This window comes from Panulirus ornatus, chromosome 68 (genome assembly GCF_036320965.1).
Source record: "Panulirus ornatus isolate Po-2019 chromosome 68, ASM3632096v1, whole genome shotgun sequence".
Classification (NCBI taxonomy): Eukaryota; Metazoa; Arthropoda; class Malacostraca; order Decapoda; family Palinuridae; genus Panulirus; species Panulirus ornatus.
This window is the reverse complement of record NC_092291.1, coordinates 11,537,047-11,560,486: the sequence shown is the minus strand read 5'-3', so window position 1 is coordinate 11,560,486 and position 23,440 is coordinate 11,537,047. Positions and strand designations below refer to the sequence as shown.

Here is a 23,440-nt window from a genome sequence, read left to right as displayed (position 1 = left end):
AAGGAAATTAGAATTTCTATACCCTACATGCAAGATTTTGTTTTGTTACACAACTTCCATTGGATTGCATATCAACTTATTACAATAGGCTGGGCGGGCCGCAGCATCACGTATGCCGCGGTCGCACTTGTGTGAGTTAGACATGATACAGTAAAGGGAAAACGATCTGAAGAAAATTGCTGAGTTTGTACAAGCACCAAGTAAGTACATATGGCAATCAGCTGTCTGCAGGACCATGAGGGATTCCATTGGAATCCCTCCTATTCATGTTCTAGTTCAGAGACCTTGACGAAAGTGTTATCAATGGATTTTGTATACTCTCAACTGTTGACAGAGAGTGCTCTTACGCTACAATTATCTCTTATTTCAAAGCCATACCAAATTTATGAGGAATCAAAATTGTTGTAAGAAGAGCTACACCTAAAATTCAACTTGATATCAACTCAAGATTGTGTAAAGACTCCAACAGTACAAATTTCATTAAAATTTATCTAATAAAACGTGTGTCTGTCAACTGAAAAATTATCTAATTTTCATTACAAAACTGAATTTCCTACAGTATTACAGGAGTATTTCATCAATCTTCTTATATTTTGCTCCACTTTGGTGCTTAGAGATATCATTTCCTCTAACAACCTAAATCTACCTTTTCAAAATTACCAGACACATGGAAAAAATATACACATATGTTACAGTGGTTGCACTGAAGCTCTAGGAAGTTTATTTGTTGACTGTGTTTGCCGAGTGTTTACTTCCTCCAGCCACATGCAACTAGCCAACATGCCATTGGCATCCTGTGATCTGATTTCATAAAATTTTAAGGTAAATCAAAGCCCCCTTATACATAATCAAAGTCTTCATGAGTTCACTTGATCCTTAGATGTGTTACACTTAATTTTACACCGTACTTTCTTATTTGTCGTTAACCTCACCACTACTACATTTATCATTCCTAGGATGGGATACAGCTCTCTAAATTATGCTTCTTTAGTCTAAATCTCTTTTTCTATGAAATATAGCAATCTAAATCATGCTTCTCTAGTCTAAATCAATTTTTCTATGAAATATAGCGCTCTAAATCACGCTTCTAGTCTAAATAGCTTTTCCTAAATATGAGGAGTCATCAGTTATGCACGACTTTCAAATCCGTTATCTATTTCTGTGGTATTCAATAAACACAACTTTACCCCAGTTTTACTGTACACCTAAACTTGCCTTCTAACAAATGCATTTGCATTTTCAATACAGTATATTCATAACAGCAAAACAGTATCATTGACATTCCAATGTTAGTTTTGTGATTCCCCAAAACTGGAACTTCACCTCAAATATTAACAAGAACAGATCCAGTTATCATCAAAGGAAAAAGCTGCAACACCCTAAGAGTACCTACTAAAATTAAGTACCTATATATACAATGTACCATTAACCTTACTTTGTAATCACATAAGTTACATCACTGTCTATCATTCCTAAACTCATAGCACATAAATAAGTTCCATCACTCCTACACTATTTAAAAAACGTAATGTAGAGTATTGACCTAGTTCAACGAACTACATAAGTGTGCGGACCCAACATAGTCAGGACAGAGGGGGATCTTACTGTAGTCTGCCGTTACCAAGACCCTGATATAACAACTGTGTATCTCATACCGTATCAGTAGACATAACTGGAGTTCCGGTGTGTGATTCGTGAAAGCAGTAAAAAAAAGACACTATCTAGGGATGGTTAGCGGTTCTATGTTGATGAATCACCAGGTTCCTCCCTCATTTGTTGACAAACGCACAATGTTCCCCACCGTCAAATGAGAAACTGTAAGTTTAATAATGAAAAGAATAAAGTCTGATTACTTTTACCGTATAATTTAAATGTTTTCATTCAGTATATTGTACTGATTACCTTAACATTTTATATCATGTCTCTGTGAGTGACACTGAAACTCATGTTGCGATTTTAATTTGACCAAAGAGACCTGGTAACTGTTGGCGGGAGATGGGTGTGGCAGAGGGTGCAGACTTTCCGGTTTGCATGGCATGTTCTGCAACCAGAGATCTTACATTATAATAAAGGGACATTATTTATATATGGATAAGAAACTTTAGCTACTTGTACATGTAATCCTCCACCTAAAGATAATATGTACCTTATAATGCAAGAAATATACCACAAAGAACAACACCATGTTACGTGAACCATGTATACGGTATCGTCTTTCTAGCATCCACAGTAACACAAGACCACATTTCATTTTGCATGATACAGAGGTAAAATGCGTTAATTCCAATTTATATGAGATATGATATCAATAAGTACCGATACTCTAGCCGGAGACATTGAGAATGGTTGCAGGACATTTTCCATAAGTCTTGTCTACTGATATCAGGGCAGTCGAGGATACACCACTGGGAATACTTTTTCGTCAAGGAATTTCTCACTTCAAAAGAGTCCTCATTTCCTTGCTATTGGAAGTAAAGTAGCCGTGGGCTGCAAGAGCCTGGTTCACTTTATGTCACATAAAAAATGACAAGTCACTTTAGCGAATTATGTCAGTTGACGAGAGTTGTACATTGTAAAAGAACCCGCTTCGGAGTCCATCCTGTGATTAGTATCTATGGGTTACAGGGGGAGGGTTTTACGCCCGTGCGACCCAGTCTCTTACCTTTGTATATATGTACAGTGCCTTTAATCCTATGCATATATGAAAACACACACCCGTGCCTAAGCCAGATACTCATTTATCGACCAGCTCCAACGGGAGGATGAACGGCTGGGATTGGCTGTGGGCCAACTCCTGCGCCCGGAATCCGAACCCAAGCCGGTCAAACCCGGACTACTTTAAAGATAGAAGAGCCCCTGGATGGGGGATCCGTTGGGTTACAGCCCCAGGATCCCTCTTAAACAGTATTCCTAGGGGTTGCGTAATAATAATAATAATAATAATAATAATAATAATAATTGTGCAACTCCAAGATTCGTTTTCTGAGGATCGTACCGCAGCAGCAGCAGGTATATGAATGACTCCTGTAGAGTGGGAAGCTCCTGGAAGGTAGTGTACTCCTTTTCCGTCCACTGCCAATGATGCAACCTGGCCGAAGGTTAACTTTGCACTCGTGGCGTAAATACTTTACACGAGTCCGGTAACACCTTGGCGTACACACACACGCATATATATCTATATATTTATTTATTTATTTATTACCAAACTTAAGGCTACGTCACTTCGGCGAGGCTGTATCACCGTTTGTCGACGGGAATGCGTAAGATTTCGTCATACACACACAGCCATATTGGCATATGAAACAAGACCCAATGAAACACGGCCATTCCACCTTTGGCCACGATGGCTAGGCCTTTGACCTGACTCATGAGGATACCTACCGGGTTCTTCTTGACCTTGACGCAGCGACCTGGGCTGACCGGGCTGTTGGGGGAGCGAGGGCTGGGCAGCGGGCTGATGTATGGCGATGACGTCATGTCTCCGGTACTGGTGCCCCCAACATCACCAACACAACATCGCCGGAAACGTGAAAGAAAATATTGTTTAGTCTGATACAGTTACTTACTCTTCCTGAATATTACAGTACCTAGTTCCCCAAGGCACACTGGCCCGATCACTCGTGCCCTGGCTGACCAGGACACACTGGCCCGCCCACTCGTGCCTTGGCTCACTAGGACACACTGGTGAGCAGGTGTTACGTCTGTAAGACGTAAACAACAAGGTGGGCAGGGGGTACAACACAGCAAAAGGTGGACGGGTAAACAATATGATGCGAAGGGTAAACAACACGGACAAGGGGTCACCAGCGGACAGGGGATAAGCAACGAGAGTGGACAGGGCGTAAACAACAAGTGGACAGGGGGTGAACAAAGGTAGACGGGCGTAGTGAACACGGGGGACGGGATAACCAGCGCGTCAGACAAAGGTGGAATGGGAGGTAAACCTGATGTACATGTGTACAGTAGGTACATTACAAAGGGGGTCTGGATTTAACAAGGTACACAGGGGGGTAAATAAGACTTTAAGCAGACAATAAACAGGAGGAGGAGGAGGAGGGTGTCGGCGTGTGTCGTGGGGGCTTGGGTTTCCCGCGGGTCACGGCGGGCGACGCGCGCCCCAGAACCGGATCCACAGGCCGGTAGGCAGGCCAGGTCAGGGAACACCTTCAGCGTCCAACACCTTGTCTTTATCCTGCACGTAGTTGAGTAAGAAACACAACTCCCTCACACTGGCCGCATTCTTGCATATTCCTCAGTTCGCTGAACCTTCTTGAGTACAACAACTTAACCTCTCAGTACGACGACTGAACACCTTGAGTACGACAACTTAACCTCTCAGTACGACGACTGAAAAGGCACCTTGAGTATGACAACTTAAACTCTTACTACGACGACTGAACACCTTGAGTACGACAACTTAACCTCTTAGTACGACGACTGAACACCTTGAGTACAACAACTGAACAACTTCAGCACAACAACGAAACCTTTTAGTACGACGACTGAATACCTTGTGTACAAATAACAAAACTTTTTCGCCAGACGACTTAACATCATCTTGAGTACAACTGACCCTTTCAGACCGACGGCTAAAAGCTTTGAATAACAAGAACTTAACCTTTCAGATCGACTAAATATCTCGAGTACTGTTAACATTGACGTAGTTCATTGTAGTGACTCTTATTGCCATCAATTTGGTTTATCGCAGTTACTGTTATTAAAACATGAATGTAGTTTATTGTAGTTAGTCTCGTGCGGGTCTTACCAGTCTCGTGTGGGTCCTACCAGTCTCGTGCGGGTCTTACCAGTCTCGTGCAGGTCTTACCAGTCTCGTGTGGGTCCTACCAGTCTCGTGCGGGTCTTACCAGTCTCGTGTGGGTCCTACCAGTCTCGTGCGGGTCTTACCAGTCTCGTGCAGGTCTTACCAGTCTCGTGTGGGTCCTACCAGTCTCGTGCGGGTCCTACCAGTCTCGTGCGGGTCTTACCAGTCTCGTGTGGGTCCTACCAGTCTCATGCGGGTCCTACCAGTCTCGTGCGGGTCTTACCAGTCTCGTGCGGGTCTTACCAGTCTCGTGCGGGTCCTACCAGTCTCGTGCGGGCATGAATAGTCTCAAGCAGATAGTACCAGTGTCTCATGTGGGTACTATCAATCTCGTATGGGTGGTGGAGCAGCCCTTAGTACAGAACATTCTTTGGTTCTGGACTGTAAGGGATTCAAGAAATTTTCTCAACAGTGATGCAAAAATGATCTATTTAATGCTCCTCATTTATTATACTTCTAATCATTTATGGTACTCATCTATCATGCTTCTAATCAATTTTGCTTCTACTCATCTATCATGCTTCTAATCAATTTTGCTTCTATCATACTTTTAATCATTTATGGAGCTCATCTATTATGCTTCTAATCAATTATGCTTCCCATCCATTACGCTTCAAATCAATAATGATTCTCATATATAATGCTTCTCATCTATCATGCTCATATATAATGCTTCTCATCTATCATGCTCATATATAATGCTTCTCATCTATCATGCTCATATATAATGCTTCTCATCTATCATGCTCATATATAATGCTTCTCATCTATCATGCTCATATATGATGCTTCTCATCTATCATGCTCATATATAATGCTTCTCATCTATCATGCTCATAATCAATTACGCTTCTCATCTATCATGCCTCATGTGATGCAGATGGCTCTTAACATTGATGATTGTATTGGGAACACTTATATTTCCACTGGGTACAATAACTTGGTGTAGTGAGGGTACTTGTGGTGTGGTTTAAGTACTGGTAGTGTGGTTGAAGGTACTGGTAGTGTAGTGAGAGTCCCAGTGGTGTGGTTTAAGTACTGGTAGTGTGGTTGAAGGTACTGGTAGTGTAGTGAGAGTCCCAGTGGTGTGGTTTAAGTACTGGTAGTGTGGTTGAGGGTACTGGTGGTGTGGGTTAGGTACTGGTAGTGTGGTTGAGAGCACTGGTGGTGTGGCTACAGGTCAAGGGCAGATCTGGTGGAATGAGTGTTAGTGACTGAGGAAAACCATAACCCGGGGACCAGTCATTGGAAGCCACACTCACTCCAGGTTACCACACTCCCCGACCTCGCGTAAACACCGTAGTTTTCGCTCTTTCTGTGTCCTTTTTTCTTTCGTTTCTCTCACACCTCATGGCTGCTACCAGAGGTATATGTGTGTGTGTGTGTGTGTGTGTGTGTGTGTGTGTGTGTGTGTTGTAGAGGTGTTGCAAGGTTTTCAGACGCTGTGGTCGCTTGTAGGTACTGTCATTGTTGATGCTCGAGTGTTGCAGGAGGTCAATGTGTTCGTATTACTTCTATGCGTGTGTTGCAGGTGGTGGGTGTGTTGCAGGCGGTGGGTGTGTTGCAGGCGGTGGTTATGTTGCGGATGGTGGGTGTGTTGCAGGCGGTGGGTGTGTTGCAGGCGGTGGTTATGTTGCGGATGGTGGGTGTGTTGCAGGCGGTGGGTGTGTTGCAGGCGGTGGGTGTGTTGCAGGCGGTGGGTGTGTTGCAGGTCGTGGGTGTGTTGCAGGTGGAGGGTATCACCACCGTGTGGGTGTACAGGGTGAGGATAACAGATAATGGTTACTGTGGTCGTGTGGGTATATGTGTTGCCTCGGACGCTGAGTGTGAATGTGGGCGTCGTGGACCCAGGGAAGGCTGAGTGAATGCGTGGGTGATGTTTATAGGCGAAGATGGGCATGTTTTAAGAGGGTGTCGGTATGTGCGCCACGCCGCCAGGAGTATATCAAGGTATCCATGCGAGTCCATGTGACATTTCCAGCTGGGTGACCCAGAGGTCACCATACGTGGTAGAGAGGGAGGGGAACATCTTCCCCTGGTGTGTGGTGTTGGAGGTGGCCGGTCACTCACTCGCGCCCCACCTGGCCTGCACGACACGCTGGCCAGACGCTGACACCCCGGCCCCTCCACCCCCCCCCAACATCACTACCATTCCATCCACGACCTTGGTCGCTGGTCCCCTGACCTGACAAGACTGAGGGGGCTACTTACTCCACCCCACCCCCCCTGGCGGTCAAATCATCGTCTACAACATCGGGGAGACATGTGTCATGCAATGACGGTATGGACATCCCCCTCAGACACACTAGCACGGAGAACTGTCAACTCCAGCCTCAGGGAACGGGGTGTACAGTGGCCCCACCTCCGGCTCCTGCACGGGGCACAGCACATGGTTGCAGCAGCACGGTACACCAGGTTAACCCATGCCCTACGGACGGAAATGGTTGCTGCATTACGGAGACAACACAGGGCCACACGCCTGCCCGCCTCCCTCCCTCACTTCCCTAGCCCGTGAGACATTCGGCGGCTCTTGCCAACATACCTGAGGCTTACGGCGCCCGTTGGTGTGTGTATATCATTACCTCCTACTTCCTCAGTACACTTTAATGCTGTCGGACCGAGAGAACCTCTGCCAAGACTTCCTCAGCTAGTGCCTTACACACACACACACACACACACACACACACACACACGCACGCAAATGTAGAGATATCCCATTCATATCTGATGGCAGAGCGACGAAAGATACTGAAACGCAAGTAAATTTTACTGCAGGTAAATCGCCGGTAAGGCAGACAGACGACTGGGTAAGTGTGTGTGTGTGCGAGTGTGTATATGGAGGGGTGGGGGAGGGGGACGTCAACAAGACCTTTTAAATAGCACATTTTAGGAGAATATATTCATCAACAAGGTCTGCCTTTTATATATATATATATATATATATATATATATATATATATATCATTCCTATAGGGAGGGTAAACTGGATCATCCGTTGGTGGTAAGACATGCTATACGGGGGACTAATATCTTTTGTTTACGAGGCATTAGTCAAGCAGCGACCCATATGAGCGAGAGGAAACATGGAGGTAAAACATCTCAAACATGTACTTTCCTTTTTTTAACAGGGTGTCGCTACAGCAACCACAGTGAAGGCCACTTTCAAATGTGGCACAGACCAGTGCGTCAGCGACAGATGTAGTACAGACAAGCGTGACACCGACAGATGTGGCACAGATCAGCGTAACACTGGCAAATGTGGCACAGACAGTTGTGCTATATATATATCAATGACCCTTACTGACGTAACAACACCAATGCAGAACACATTGTAGCCCTGGCAAAACTGGTCTGTACAACAGACAGGAACAGATACATCACGCAGACAGAATCTGAGAAGAATATGTTGCGAAGAATCCCCTCCCAAGATACACAGGTGAACAGATAGGCGTGGCACAGACAGACGTACCATGCCACGAAATCATGTTTCTTTGACGTACGATTTTCTCCCAACGTAACTTTCGCTGGCTGGAGAGAGCGTTGTGGTGGAGTTGTGGTGTTGCTACCACAGTACCGGGGTGGTGAGGAGGACCAGCAGGTGTGGCTCTCAACCCCACCAGCAGCCACACCCTGTGACGTAGGCCGCGGGAGACGCAACATTCCTCCCAAGGAACCATAAGAATAGTGCTAGAATAACAGCCTTCCGATAACACTCTCCTTAAAGGTTTCCCTGGGCACTTACGTCACTCGTGGCCCTGGTACTCTTGTCCCTGGTATTCGTGGCCCTCGTACTCGTGGTCCAGATACACTTGGCCTTGGTAACCGTGGCTCAGGTACACTTGGCCCTGGTACACGTGGGCCAAGTATTCTTGGCCCTGGTACCCGTGACCATGACAATTGGGGTCCTGGCATTCGTTTCCCCTGTAATCATGGCCCTAGTACTCGTGGTCCTCTCACTCGTGGCCATGTCCTTCGTGGCCCTGATACTCCTGCGTTACATGATAAATAATAGGTTACGGTGAGGTCAGTGGTCACTACTGCGGCTGGGGGAGGTGGCTTGTGTTCCACAGATACATTACTTCCCTCATTTTCTATGTCACGTCCGAAACAGAACCTAGAGGGTAACACGAGTGGCTTGAGGCACAGACAGGCGTTCTCTTGATGGCACAGACGATGACTGGTCATCCCCGGGCCACAGATGCTCATGGCAATGGGTTGGACAGTAACCCAAGCACAGGAAGGATGAATCTCGACCACAATGACGGGGGGCCGTAGCAGCAATACAAGAGGCAGTGTGGTGAGGCTGGGAGAGAAAAATGTTGAGTGTACGCTACAAACAGGAGGATGCGTCGGTACCAGACCAGACACGCACGCACACACACACACACTCACAAAAACACACACACGCACAAGACTTTGCAAGTCTTGTCAACGTACAAGGGCCCCCATGTGCTATGTGTCCTGCCCTACAGTCACCCATACTATATGCACTTCCATCAACCTCATCTTGAATAGACGAATACATCGGTCGCAAGGCAGATAACAGCACGTCCCTACGTGCCTAGTGTAAGGTGGTGCTACTAGCGGTACGTCCTCCACGCCCCCGGCAGAACACTGCGTTACTGTGGCTGTGCCCGAGGGGCGCCAACGCTGAAAGGACAAGCTATCTCCGGCCCCCCCGGTCATCAGCGGCGGAAACACCGCTCTACATTATCTGTCTCCACACTTCCGCCCGCCCGCCCGCCCGCGGTGATGCGCATACAATCGTCAACAATCCACTGCCGTCGTAACTCTGTCCCGCATGGGAAAATCTACGACAGAAGACTGTCCAAAACGTTACGAAATAGAGAGAGAGAAAAAAAAATGTATCATGTCACCGAAAAGAGAGAAAAGAGCACTGAATATGAGTGTTGATAACAGTATACGAGTAAGTGCGAGGGAACACATCACACACACACACACACACACACACACAGACCACACAGCAGCAGCAGCAGCTGTGTGGTTGGTGTCTGCGGTATCTGAGGTGTAACAGAGACGTGGTCCAAATGATACAATCACCACGACAAGTTCCAGAGTCTCGTGTGACATTATGTATTACTGAAAACACACGTTAACGACTGAACCAGCTCACAACGGTAAGGTAGCCTCTCCAACATCCACACAACAATAAGACAGCCCCTCCAACATCCACACAACAATAAGACAGCCCCTCCAACATCCACACAACAGTAAGATAGCCCTTCCAACACCCACACAATAGTAAGGTAGCCTCTCCAACACCCACACAACAGTAAAATAGCCCCTCCAACACTCACACAACAATAAGATAGCCCCTCCAACACCCTTACAACAGTAAGAGAGCCCCTCCAACACCCACACAACAATAAGATAGCCCCTCCAACACCCACACAACAGTAAGATAGCCCCTCCAACACCCACACAATAGTAAGATAGCCCCTCCAACACCCACACAACAGTAAGATAGCCCCTCCAACAACCACACAACAGTAAGGCAGCTCCTCCAACCTCCACACAACAGTATGGCAGCTCTGCATGTACCCAGTGTCCCATCACCCCTCAATGTTCAACTTGTGACTACAGTTGTATTGAAAAAGACGTACCATGTCGCCAAACAGGTAGTAACGTCAAACACAAATACATTTTCTTGTTCATACGCAAGTGTAATGTAGATACCATTCTAATCATCCTTGTTCTTCTCAAAATCCAGAATGGTCGTGTTTGTTCGTTTTGAAATATCAAGTTAGTGTTCCCCGTTACTCACTGGCACAATGACCCTGGCGTAGACCACTGGTGCCCTCCCTCCCTGGCTTGGTGTACGAGGACTGGCTGCACTGCGGGTACTTTGTGGCCCATCTCCTCAATAATGACCTTGGGAGACGTGTGGCCAATGACGGTGACTGATCAAGGTCACCACTTGTGGTGTGTGGGGGGTTGAGGCTTCTTAACATGGGAGGTCAGAGGTGACTTGGATCACACACACACACACACACACACACACACACACACACACACACACACACACACACACACATTAGGGTGTGTATGTGTGTGCATTGACAGGAGTAAACGCTACGTTAAGAGACGCAGGAACACCAGTGCAAAACTCTCTCCCCATAAGACTCAGACAGTAATCACACACACACACACACACACACACACACACACACACACACACACACTGAGTCTAACAGCAGCAACGGGAGACAAGACTGCCTTGATCTGGCAAGATGTGGAGTGTCTTCAACTTCCCGGGTGTGTTGTGGTCAAGTCAGGGGGAGGGAGGTGGACTGTGGTGAGGGAGAGGGGCGCCCCGCCCCCCTCCTGAATGAACCCCATCTCGTATATACCATGATGGGTCATTCAAACTACACATACTGGGAAGAGCACCTGTAGGGGAGGTTTGCACAGTGGTGCTGATAACCCAACGTAGGATCCTAATGAAGCAGAGCAAACATACCATCATGACAACGGAGGAAAAGGGATGGTGGTGTGTGTGTGAAATAACAGAAACCCCCGCACTGCCATCGTAAACGGAATGACTCGGGGTGGGGGGAAATGGGGGGAATTTGGATCCGTCGTGGAGACACACGAGTTCTGAAGAATGTACGCACGTAAGATTTCTTACACGAACGTGTATCACTGAGCACACAACGGGGACTGATGGACCATCAGTACGAGACCCTACCTTCACACACTCAGCCGCCGTGATCAATACAACACCGGTGTTTGAGTGTGGGATAAATGAGGCCATAAAAAAAGAGCAGACATCAGACCTAACTGACAGAGCAGACACTAGACCTAACTGACAGAGCAGCTACCATCCTGCAAGTTAGACAGATCTCAGTCACTTCCATGATAACTAAGATTGGCGAACGGAGTTCAGGAACCAGGTGCAAAGGCATTGTGGGTAACAATTCTGTGATATTCACTTGAGAGAGGTATGGACAAGAGTACCTCCAGCCTCAATATATTGAACGAAGGGTAAAGAAGGGGAGGGTCAAGAATTTTGACTGCACACACACACACACACACACACACACACACACACCCAGAGAGTAAAGGTCTGTGGTCCTAGTCTGGCCCCAGCAACCTTCCGTACGCCAAGTCTATTTCCCTTAACCAACAACTCATGAATTTCACACCTCAAGTCTGCTGCCGTTTGGCTACCTTTCAACCACCCATACACACACACTGGCACTACCCACAGACCCCACCTCACTCTGGCATGACATTTATCAACACATGTGTCAATCTCTTGGGTGTCAAGAGCCTTCCTTGCCTGTACCAGCTGGGGGTAAACGAAAGAGGTTCCCACCCATACAAAGTTGGTTTTACAGGCGCCTCACTGTGGTGTGAATGGATGAGGTCCTTTTTCTCTTCTTCTGAAAATAAACTTTTGAAACACGAAATCTCGCTAGTGTATATACAGGCCACATCCTCTCCCATACGAAAAAAAATGTCCTTAAGACTACCTTTATCCTTCCAGATTTGCGACCCGTGTTTAGCGTCACCATCAGCAACAATAAACAAATAAATTACCAGCACTTCCAACCCACACGACCAAAAAACAAATACACCCGCGCTCCCTTAAGCCCACATGACAAATAAACACAAAGGCAGCGACACCAACATCACACACACACACACACACACCCCTTCTTCCACCTCACCATCAAAACAATAGTCAACAAACACAGTGTTGCTGCTCCCTCATCTCCCACCTCACAATCAGGTCGCCCCCCCCCCCTCTCCTCTCCCCCATCACAAACCCCGCAATACCAAAACAAACCCGCCTTCCCCCACCCCATCATCCTCATGTGACAGTAAACATAAACAACAGTCTCTTCCATCACCCTGCAAACAGCAAACAAAGGCACTCCATCATTTTCTAAAATACCCAGCACCTCTCAAGGCACTCGTGGTCACACCAGGGTCGCCACCACCAGGGAGCAGCCACGGGGCCTCGCCTCTCACTCACTCATCCCGTCAGTAATAACAACACAAATGACATTTTCTTGTTCTTGTCTTTAAGGTAAGGTTGGCGTCTTCTGCTGTGGGTGGCATGCCTGTGAGGGGCCCCCTGCAGCAGGGGGCGTTGTTGTTGTAGATGGCCAGCTTGTGGGAGGGTGGAGGCCTGGCTGCCACAAGGGCGTTAATGCTGTAGGAGGCCAGCCTGCTGGGGGCCTGCCACACGGGTGTTGCTGCTGCTGCTGCAGGAGGGCCAGCCTGCCGCCCACACTCCAGCAGAGTCGGAGAAACTTTCACTTTCTCGCCGTCTCACTGGGAGTACGGGAGGCAGAGAGGGATTGCTTGCATACATGCTTATGTCTGTGGGTGTTCCTGGTGAGGTGTGGATGTGTGCTTGCATGTACACCTGCTTGATGTACTATACTGTACATGTACATCAATCTACAACGTTCGTTGGGGGGAAGAGCCTGATTTCTAGGACAGTGTGTGTGTGTGTGTGTGTGTGTGTGTGTGTGTGTGTGTGTGTGTGTGTGTGTGTGTGTTACGGGGAGGGAGTTTTACACTCGTGTTACCCCGTCTCTCGACCTTGTATACATTTACTTTGTCTTTTTTTTTTTACCCCTGTGTGAATACACACATCTATCAACTTGCCCCGAGGGCAGAATGAACACCTGGGTTGGCTGCGGGCCGTCTGCTGCACCCAGGATTCGAACCCATGGGAGCCCGACGCTAGGCTGGCCCGTGCTGTGGTGTGCCCGCCCCACTAACCTGACGCGTGTGGTGTGTGGACGAGATAAGCGCCAGATTGGCTGTGACTGGTGAACTGGGTGACGCCTGTGGCCGCCCCTCTCAACACTCCACCAGCAGTGGCACCGGCGGCAGCTCCTCCCGCTCCCACCGGAGGGCTGGTCCAGGTATGTGGCGGGCTCGTGCCTTCCTCCCACAGGCCGGACGACCCCTGGCTCACGACCCGACGCGCCGACACCAGTACACCGACCCGACACCACCGACACCTCACTAACGCCTGTACTACACTGACAGACTGGTGACGAGCACCTCGCGCTGCCTGGCCCGAGGAGGTGACCCCTCATGACCTTTTCCCGGTCCTCCTGACCAGGGGAAGTGGGTCACTCATGGCAAGACCTGGCCTTTATGGCCCAGGGGAAGCGGGATCACCCATGGCAAGACCTGGCCTTTATGGCCCAAGGGAAGTGGGGCACACGGGGCAGGACCTGGTCCTTCTGCCCAGGGGAAGTGGGCCACATGTGGGAGGACCTGGTCCTCCTGCCCAGGGGAAGTGGGCCACATGGGGTAGGACCTGGCCCTTCTGCCCAGGGGAAGTGGGCCACATGGGGTAAGACCTGGCCCTCCTGCCCAGGAGAAGTGGGCTATACGGGGCAGGACCTGGCCCTCCTGCAGTAGATCTCTCCCAGGGCCTCAGTAACGACAGAGGACCTAGGTGCTGGAGGCGAGGAGTTAAGTACGAACATAGTGAGCAAGACGCGCACGGACCAGTTATCAGTGTGTGTGTGTGTGTGTGTGTGTGTGTGTGTGTGTGTGTGTGTGTGTGTGTGTGTGTGTGCACCGATTTGCTGGTGGGTGGATGCATATCTGTTTGAGTTCTTTTTTTCTCTCTCAGAGAGAGAGAGAGAGAGAGAGAGAGAGAGAGAGAGAGAGAGAGAGAGAGAGAGAGAGAGAGAGAGAGAGAGAGAGAGAGAGAGAGAGAGAGAGAGAAAGAAAAAACAGGGTTGGGGTGGGGGGGGGGGAGACACAACAGTAGTGTTTTTTGCTAGCGTTCCTGTAAGCATTTCCTGTCACAGCGTGACTCACGGTAACATAACAATAGTGTTACATGTCGGTAATTAAACCCGTCCCCGCGTCGTGCCCCACCCCCGTACATACCACACTACCTCCCACTACGACACCACCCTACCCCCCCATACACCTACGTAGACCCCCCCCCGAGGGAGGATTAACTCCCTTGACTCATTATGGCCTAAGATCTGTGACATCGCTGGTCGACCCCCACGTATAATTCAGCTGGTAGCGTGACGGTTGGAGTGTGTGTGTGTGTGTGTGTGTGTGTGTGTATGTGTGTGTGTGTGTGTGTGTGTGTGTGTGTGTGTGTGTGGTTGTCTGTTGTGGAGGCCAACACTCCAGTGTGTCCAGCCGTGGCGTCAGGGGACCCCCACCTCCCACCACCACAACCTCATGTGCCTTCCCTCACACTACGTAACACACAGCATTTATCATGAGTTTTAATGCGACGGATTCTGGGATATAGTGAGGGAGGAACACAGGTTGGGACCGGACCATCCGAGGTCGTATAAAGGTCGAGACCTGACCAGCTAGGGTCACACATAGGCAGAAATCTGACCAGACACGTCACAGAGATAGAGACCTGGCCGGTCGAGGTGTCACAAGGGCAGGGGGTGGAGCGAGGAGGAGGAGGAGGAGGAGGCGCAGGCCCCCCAGGTGGCCTGGGCACGAGGTGGAGGAAGGCTCGTCAGGCCATCTCGTGGCAGGTGAGGGAAGCAAGACATAATGACCCTCGCGGGCAGGAGGGGGTGCCACCAACACTGGAGGGGCTAGTCTTGCCCGGCCCAGCGTGGCACTCATTTGCATCTCTGGCACCGTCCGTTCCCCCAAGCGGCCTTCTTCACCAGCCCTCTTGTTCATGCACCAAGCACATTTCCCCCCACACACACTTTTCGTAAATCACATTTCCATATCATTTCCACTTTAACTACTATCTCGTTAGTTTTATTTCACTCATCACTTCTCTTTCGTCCAGTACAGCTGGTCTCGTTCGTCTTTCCCCCCCTACATTTAGGGGGTCCCCCAATGACAAACGAGCGAATAAACAGTTCATTCTTATTGGGTGAATGTAAGAGGCATTGTGGTGTGTGTGTGTGTGTGCGTGTGTGTGTGGAGAGAGAGAGAGCACCGCCCTCACCACTAGCACGGCCGCAGTCATCAACCACTTCACGACCCCCGGGGCCAAGCCTCACGTACCCCCACCAGTGTTCCCAGCACCACCGCGCCTCGAGCCGCCGCACACTTCACTACCAGCGACCCTCACCTCAACCCGCCGCTCTCGCTTCCTCCATATTCCAGGGGAGGCAAAAAAAAAAAAAGAAAAAAAAGTTACAAAGCAAAGCGGTTGCCGCGTGACACGCGGGAACTAGCTAGAGCCGGTAGTGCGCCTGCGCGGGGGGACACCTGATCTCTCCTGATGTGGGAGCAGCAGCCACTTCCTGGGATGTTTGTGATGACAGGCGGGAGTGTCCGTGTGGGGCAGCGCCCTGGGTGGTGGTGGGCAAACTGGGGCCTGGCAACACTGGCGGCCCATCACAGGTCGTCACCACACACCACACCTGGTAGACTGGTCGATGTTATTGTCTGTCACCCTCATTTATACACACCACACTTGAGGCTGCTTATGCAAATTTCATTCACCTCTGTATGTTATCACTTTCGTCTTGAATATGTTGATGTGTGCGTGTACATGTAACCGATATGTGAATATATTTATGTTCGACCAGTTCATGTGTTTGGACAGACGTGATCTGTGCTAATATTTTACAATCTCACGACAGCCGAGGCGAAAGATCCACTCTCATGGAAACCCTACCCCTCAAATGATGGCACTTCTTGGGAGCGTATCAACAGAGAGTGACAGCTTCCTGCAGCAGCGTCCCCGGTGCAGCTGAGAACCGGTGGTCACAACACCCGGGGCCTTGTCATCCCTCCCCTCTACCACCACCCACCCCCAAACCTCTCGCCCTCCGCCCCTCGTTGCGCACCAGCGTTAAAATCTTATCAACAATCTGAGTATATATATATATACATTAAAAAAAAGAAGCATCACGAACCGTCACCTCATAAGCTGAATCTCTCTTGATCCCTTGATAAAACGGCACAAGTCTTGCCTGATGATGGTAAAGTGATGTCTGCGGTGGCGGGCGCCCGCAGCCCTCCCTCCTCCTCCTCCTCCTCCTGCCACACAATGTCTGCCTCTTCATCTAAATGCTTCACGACCAACTATCCCTCTAAAACTATCTCTCTATATCTATATCAAACAGATGATGCATGTATTACCCACCTGACGCAGCTGCGTCAGTAGCTCCATGTACCCGCAGGGGTATAAGGTAACATCAGTACATCAACACATTGGGCGACGGGTTGACCTCTTGGTCACACCCCCAGCTGCTGCTGCATCAGCCCACCTGCCAGGCAGGCGACGGAACCCTCGTTATCATGTAGGTAATGCTCACCTCCCTTACCGAGCGAGCGACCAGAACGTTCCAGCAACGGTGAGGCAACGCATGCGCTCTGTGGCGACCTTTTTCACTCGCCTTCACTCAATCCATCAAAATATGTTTTTCTCCGTTTAAAGAATATTTTCCTTTGTATATCAACGATTCATAGCAAGGGTGTGTGTGTGTGTGTGTGTGTGTGTGTGTGTGTGTGTGTGTGTACGCGATGCTATCAGCGTTGTTAACATGTCAGGGCTTCGTCCCGGTACACTGCTGGGGGGACACGCTAGTGGAGACTAGTTATTTCCCCAAAGTCACTATATAACGGTCACAGTTCGGGGATGGGGAAATATACTGTTGAACCCCATGGCAACGTCGGTATAAGGCACGGCTATGTTATCCTTACGTAATATGGCCTAGCCTTTTGATTCGACCCTTAGAGGTCAGGTCAGAGACCAGGCCATTATATCCAAGGGGTCGTATGAGCGTACTCAAGCGTTTTGGCCAATGTATCCCAAGAGCAATACAATGATCATCATTCGCTGCCCTCGATCAATATTATTCATTGTTTTCGATCAATCCGTTCTCCTTGCGCGATATCCTTACATTTACGATACATCGGAACGTAATCCCAGACACATCAACGTGCTCTTTGCTTTTCCTGTTGGTGAGGATGACCAGCAGGGTGAGAGCGTGAGTGTGTGTGTGGGAGGAACACTGGGTGTGAGGCCCGGCCCAGCACCGTCAGCTGGAGGGGTATGGGCCGCGTGATTATTTCCACAGCGAACTGAATAAACATGGGGTAGTATGGCCGGGAATCCTGCGCACACACACACGATAACCGGGAAGATAACCATAAAACCGATAGGATCATAGAGAACTGACCGACTAGACCGTAATGGACTATGTTAAAGACTCGTGACAACGATGGTCACAATAGCTGCAGGGCGGTGAGTTGACAGGTTCCCCGTAGCTCGTCGGCTGTCGCACCTTCAGAGACAACCACACACACACACACACACACACATACGTCCTTATACGACCACAGATCTTCCACAGGACGATGTGCGACCCTGTGTACACACACAACCACATCCTTTTCCACGTACACCACGACCCACGGTGGCCATGCGAGGCCAAACACAGACATACTTATATTGCTCTCAGCTGCAGAGACGGGAGTACTCACCTAGTTACTGGAGGATATAATTACGACGGCAGGATATATACTCACAATGACAAGTATACACCACCCGAGGGGGTATGTCAGGTGTGTCACCCCGGCTCGTCCACACGAATGGTGGGGCAGGTAGCACTGCCAAATGCCACCTGCTCATAGCTCTTTAGCAGCTTCGTCACGCAGGTGTTTGGCGAACAGGTTCATCAGGGCAGGTGTTGGACAGCAAACACGATGAGGTCCAGATCTACCACACCGTGCCAGCGATACTGCGCATACTGTCATATATCAGCCACACCGGACAAACCCCCTCACATTATCACCATACTCTCACACACCAGCCGCAACCTCATACCACCACACACATCCTCACGTATCAGCTGCATCCTTACGTACAAAGCCTCACCCTAGCATACCAGCCGCACCCTCACATACCGGCAGCATCGCACATACCAGCCACATCCTCACATACCAGCAACATCTTCACATACCTGCCATACCCTTACATAGCACCTCACATACCAGACACGCCTTAACATACCTGGCACACCCTCACATACCAGCCACACCCTCACACACCAGCCACATCCTCACATACTGCATACGTCATGGAGAACATTAAGCATTGACGGACGAAGGTGATGAAGCATTCGCACCATGACCCCTGTACCAGGCGACCCCTGTACCACGATCCTTGTCCCAGGACACACCGTGGCCTGACCCTTGTACCAGGCGATAGTTTGACCCTTGTACCAGGCGACTCCTTTACTAAGACATCCAGACCATGACGTGCACCATGACCCCCTTACTATGCTATCTGCACCTCGACTCCCATCCAAGGTCACCTGTACCATAACTCTTGCATGATGGTGTCTGTACCATGACACCTGCATCATAATACCTGTACCATGACATCTGTATCATGGCGCCTGTACCGTGACACCTGTACCATGATACCTGTGCCATGACAGCACACCCTCGAGAAACTCTCCCTGTTACCGAAACCAGTACTTACCAGATACCATTACCATTACTACATGGTTACCATCACCACCATACACCACCACCAACGTCAGTGGTATACGTAGGGGAGGGTTTCAGGCCCCAGAGCCCGAGAGATAGGAAGGTCATATGGATGATTAGATTTCTCCTTTTCTGGCCCTAGGGACCCCAGAATATTTAATACACCACTGACCCCAGCACACGACACCATCACTACCACCACCATCCAGTATCATCACCAACATAACACAGATCACCACCATCACCATACAGCTCAACACCACCCCCATACTGCACAATCATCACCAACACCATCACCACCACACTGCACCATCATCCTAATAGCACCATCACCAGCACATAGCACTAGCTACCAGCATACTGCACCATCACCAGCACATTGCATGCTGCACCATCTCCATCACCAGCATACTGCATCACCACCACCACACTGCATAATCTCCACCATCACCAACAGAGCTCTGTCTTCACCACCACACCATCCTGCATCGTCACCACCTCCATCACACACATACACACAAAGTTGGTCGTGTCCTCAGACAGAAGTCCAGTGTGTAAATGTTGGTGGAGCCTCCACCACCTCCTCCTCCTCCCGGTGCCTCCCCCGCACGCTGATTGGTCAGGTGATAAGCTGGGTCATGGGTGACGTCACCGTCGGTGAGTGGCAGGTTGAAGAACAAAAATCTTTACGTAGACCAAAATGCTTCAAGCATCACCTCAGGACCCACACACACATAGTCATGTTGTCCCCCATCCCACCACCACCACCACTCTGGAGACACAGTCACCACCAAACCCGTGGTCATGAAGTGAAGAGGTTCGCACCAAAGAACAGCCATACAGACGAAGAGATCCAACGGTAAACCAAGCAGCAGTGAGCGTTGGTGATGGAGGATGGGATCCAGTACTGTGTGGCCAGCAGCAGTGGTGGGTTGCAACACTCCTCACTCCGTCCCTGATCCCCTCCCCACACAAACACAGGCACACACAGACACACACATACACTGTCACCGTCCATATGATATGCTGTCTATCTCTACGGCTGGCTTATCACTCCATCGTTTATTTGCTTTGCAGTCCTGATTATACGGTAGAGATATTGCTTGAAAAGCATAAATTCACTGGGTACCATGAGAGAGTGGAGAGGTGGGGCACTGGTGGGTGTAAAGTCCTTGAGCGGCTGGAGCCGAGGTGAGACACTGATGGTAAATACACAGCGGATCACCAGCCTCACACAACAACAGAGTCTTTGGCCGCCGTTAAGTGCGGGTGTATCGTTAAGTATCCCGTAGTGAGAAACAGGGGGCTCCCTTACACGCTACTTGCTCACTTACCAACTGACTGACTAGACCACCACACCGCCCCCGCCACGAAATATATGATCAGACATATGTTTGCCATCACCCCCAAGCCACATTTAAACATGAACATGTTATGCAGAATGGGATCTATCTTCTTTTTTTCTCTCAGTAAGCTTTGACCATTTTCATGAAAAAAAGTATTACCTTTGAAGAATCAGTTTAGACGTCAAGACAGAGAGCGATCATCTGTGACATTCGTGGTGACATTTGTGTCTTGGCAAGCGTACACCACCCGCAGGGGTGGACATGAACCTTCCTCGGATAGTAGTACGGAGGAAAGACCACTGAGGGGCGGCACAACTAACACATGAGGGAGGGAGGCCGGTCGTTGGTTGGTGGTGGCGGGGGTTTTGCCACACCACCAGGACACAAGACTCACCAGTGACTGAGGCGGCCACGGTGACCTTCCACTGTGAGGCGGGAGGGTCACTCGGAGAGAGAGAGAGAGAGAGAGAGAGAGAGAGGCGTCCCCTCCACCTCCCTCCCTCCATCCCAGCAGCTGGGAGTTTTATGTTTACTCTGCTGATGTTCAGTTTTATGACCTCTTGATGGCTAGCAGATTCATGCCCTGGGACCTCACAATAGACACATTCGGGTTTACATCATTTTCTCTATGTATTCCATTCCATGAATTCGTCAAAGATTCGTTGTCTATCTACTACGAGAACAGAATAAGGAACGTACTGAACTTCAACCAAATGCCCTGCATTGTCGTTGCCCGCGAGTGTCTTCTGCCGGCTGTATCTGGGTAAAGTAAACAACAACATCTGCTTGTGCAGCCCGCCGTCGTCGGCGTGTGCCGGCCCAGCCTACGTACAGCTTGTCAAGTCCATGACCCTCCCCCATACTGAGTTTGCTCCCCAGTCCCCACCCACCTGCCCTCCAAATCACGTCTGCTCATGCTGGAGTGGGAGAAGGAGTGGGGGGTGGGGGTGTGTGCGTGTGGAGCAACCTGTCCCCATTCTCTGGGGGTGATGCAGACTCCTCACTCCCACCACATCGTAGGTTATAGTTCTCAGAGGTGGACGTGTGGGCGGGTCGCTGTATTCCCCAGAGAATGGAGGGAGAGAGAGAGAGAGAGAGATTGAAACAGAATTTACAGTCTCTACCGCAGGTTCTTCCTAACACGTGAAAAGATATTCATCCTAACTGGTGTCCAGAGAGTGTCTATCATCCGGTAATAACTAAAATGTGTTTAATATACACGATCAGGTCAAAGCCGGGCACACCTCACGACTTGCCCACTCCCCGATCACAGAGATGTCTGTCCTAAGGCAGTCCCCAACCATAGATATGTCTGTGCTCTGACAGTCCCCAACAAAAGCCTAACAATCTCTGGTTAAGACTCCAATGTCAACAACGTGTTTGTCTTCAGAGATAACAATAACCAAGTTGTCAGACCAGGTTCTAAACACAATAGGTTCTTGTTGTATTGTACGCGGCTGACGGACTTCACAGAACCAGAAAGTATCCTTAAAAAATAAAAGGAAGTTGTGATGCACTTAAATTCAAGGCTTTCAGTACCACACACACACACACGCACACACACACGTGTTCAACACAGCCAACAGTGGTAGGTAATGGTGCCACGTGTCCGACACTGTAGGCACTTAAGGATCTACACTGCCAACATTGTGGGTGGGTAGTTACTGGGCCACACGTGTCCACTACTGTGGGTAGGTGAGGAGGGCAGACACGAGCAGTGACAACCAATACTGTGGGGCAGGGACGGGTACCACACGTGTCCAACACTGCCAACGATGTGGGCAGGGACTGGTGACACACGTGTCCCACCGTGACAACACTCATCCTCCCAAAACCAACATCGCTGCACGTTGAGTAATGCCACCCTCACCAGCCTGCAACAGATGCAAGCTGACCTTTCACTGGGCACACACACACACACACACACACACAAACAAGCGGAGTCACTCGTTACGTGACTAACGTGCAACTTACACGAGCTGCGTCACTTCACCACTCATCCTCACGACCGAGATGACTCGTCCCCCTCCGTCCAGTGGGTTAACCCCTCGTAAGCCTGATGAATCAAGTGTCTGGCGCAGGTTGTACGTGCGGGGCGGAGACTGTCCCGACCCGGGCGAGTAAATCCACTGGTCACTACTTCGCAAGTTATGCGACCAGGAGGAACCCACGGAGTTTCACACACGAGTACAGAAGGGCGCGGCGGATAAGGCCGGCGGTGGAGAGGCGACGGGTTGAGCTTGGCGAGTGACACGCTAGGGCCCCCGTCAGGGGAGGAGACACTAGCAGATAGCTGACATCCTGGCGACCACATCCTCTCGTAATTAAGCCACATGAGCACACCAGCCACGCTCGTGCACTGACGTAGTTATTAGCCGCGTTCATATCTAACCCCGAGTTCAATATCTCTCTCTGAGCACGACAGCACGACACGGAAGGGTCACAGGCCATCTGACCTAAAGGGTGTCGTACCGTGCTCAAGGATCGTACTTTTTTTTTTTGAACTCAAGACATTACTATTACATCTGTAGCCAGCGTTATGTTAATATACTCGCGACTTGACGTATCTGTCTCACTATATAAACATTCAACGAAAAGAGAAAATGGGGATGTTGACGTCCATCGAGACGACAACAATCGTGGCAGGTGGTGGTGAGGAGGGGGCGTACCGACCCGCGCACCGACATACCTCACTACTGACGTGTACCACCACGACCCCTGCTGACCCTACCCCACCTCCCCACTACTGGCAGTCATCCTGGTGATAGTCGTTGTGACGGTCATCCTACTAAAGGTCGTAATGGTGGGTGTCGTACTTAGG

At 49.6% G+C, this 23,440-nt stretch overlaps 1 protein-coding gene across 6 annotated transcripts in view; it reads right to left on the bottom strand.

Annotated features, from left to right (window-relative positions):
* The window catches only part of Septin1 (Septin 1), a 41,423-nt gene extending 18,483 nt beyond the window's left edge, over positions 1-22,940 (bottom strand). Inside the window, exons 1-2 of one of the 6 annotated variants that reach the window (XM_071659684.1) lie at positions 22,594-22,940; positions 3,382-3,487 (exon numbers count right to left, since the gene is read on the bottom strand). In XM_071659684.1, coding sequence (XP_071515785.1) covers positions 3,382-3,487; positions 22,594-22,619 — 132 coding nt within the window. In that variant the 5' untranslated portion in view covers positions 22,620-22,940. Of the gene's footprint in view, positions 1-1,655; positions 1,814-3,381; positions 3,488-8,564; positions 8,750-13,582; positions 13,822-15,829; positions 15,880-20,778; positions 20,936-22,593 lie in introns of those variants that run through there. The other 5 variants (XM_071659682.1, XM_071659681.1, XM_071659679.1 and 2 more) reach the window with 5 other exon arrangements.
* Between the last annotated feature and the right edge of the window lie 500 nt (positions 22,941-23,440).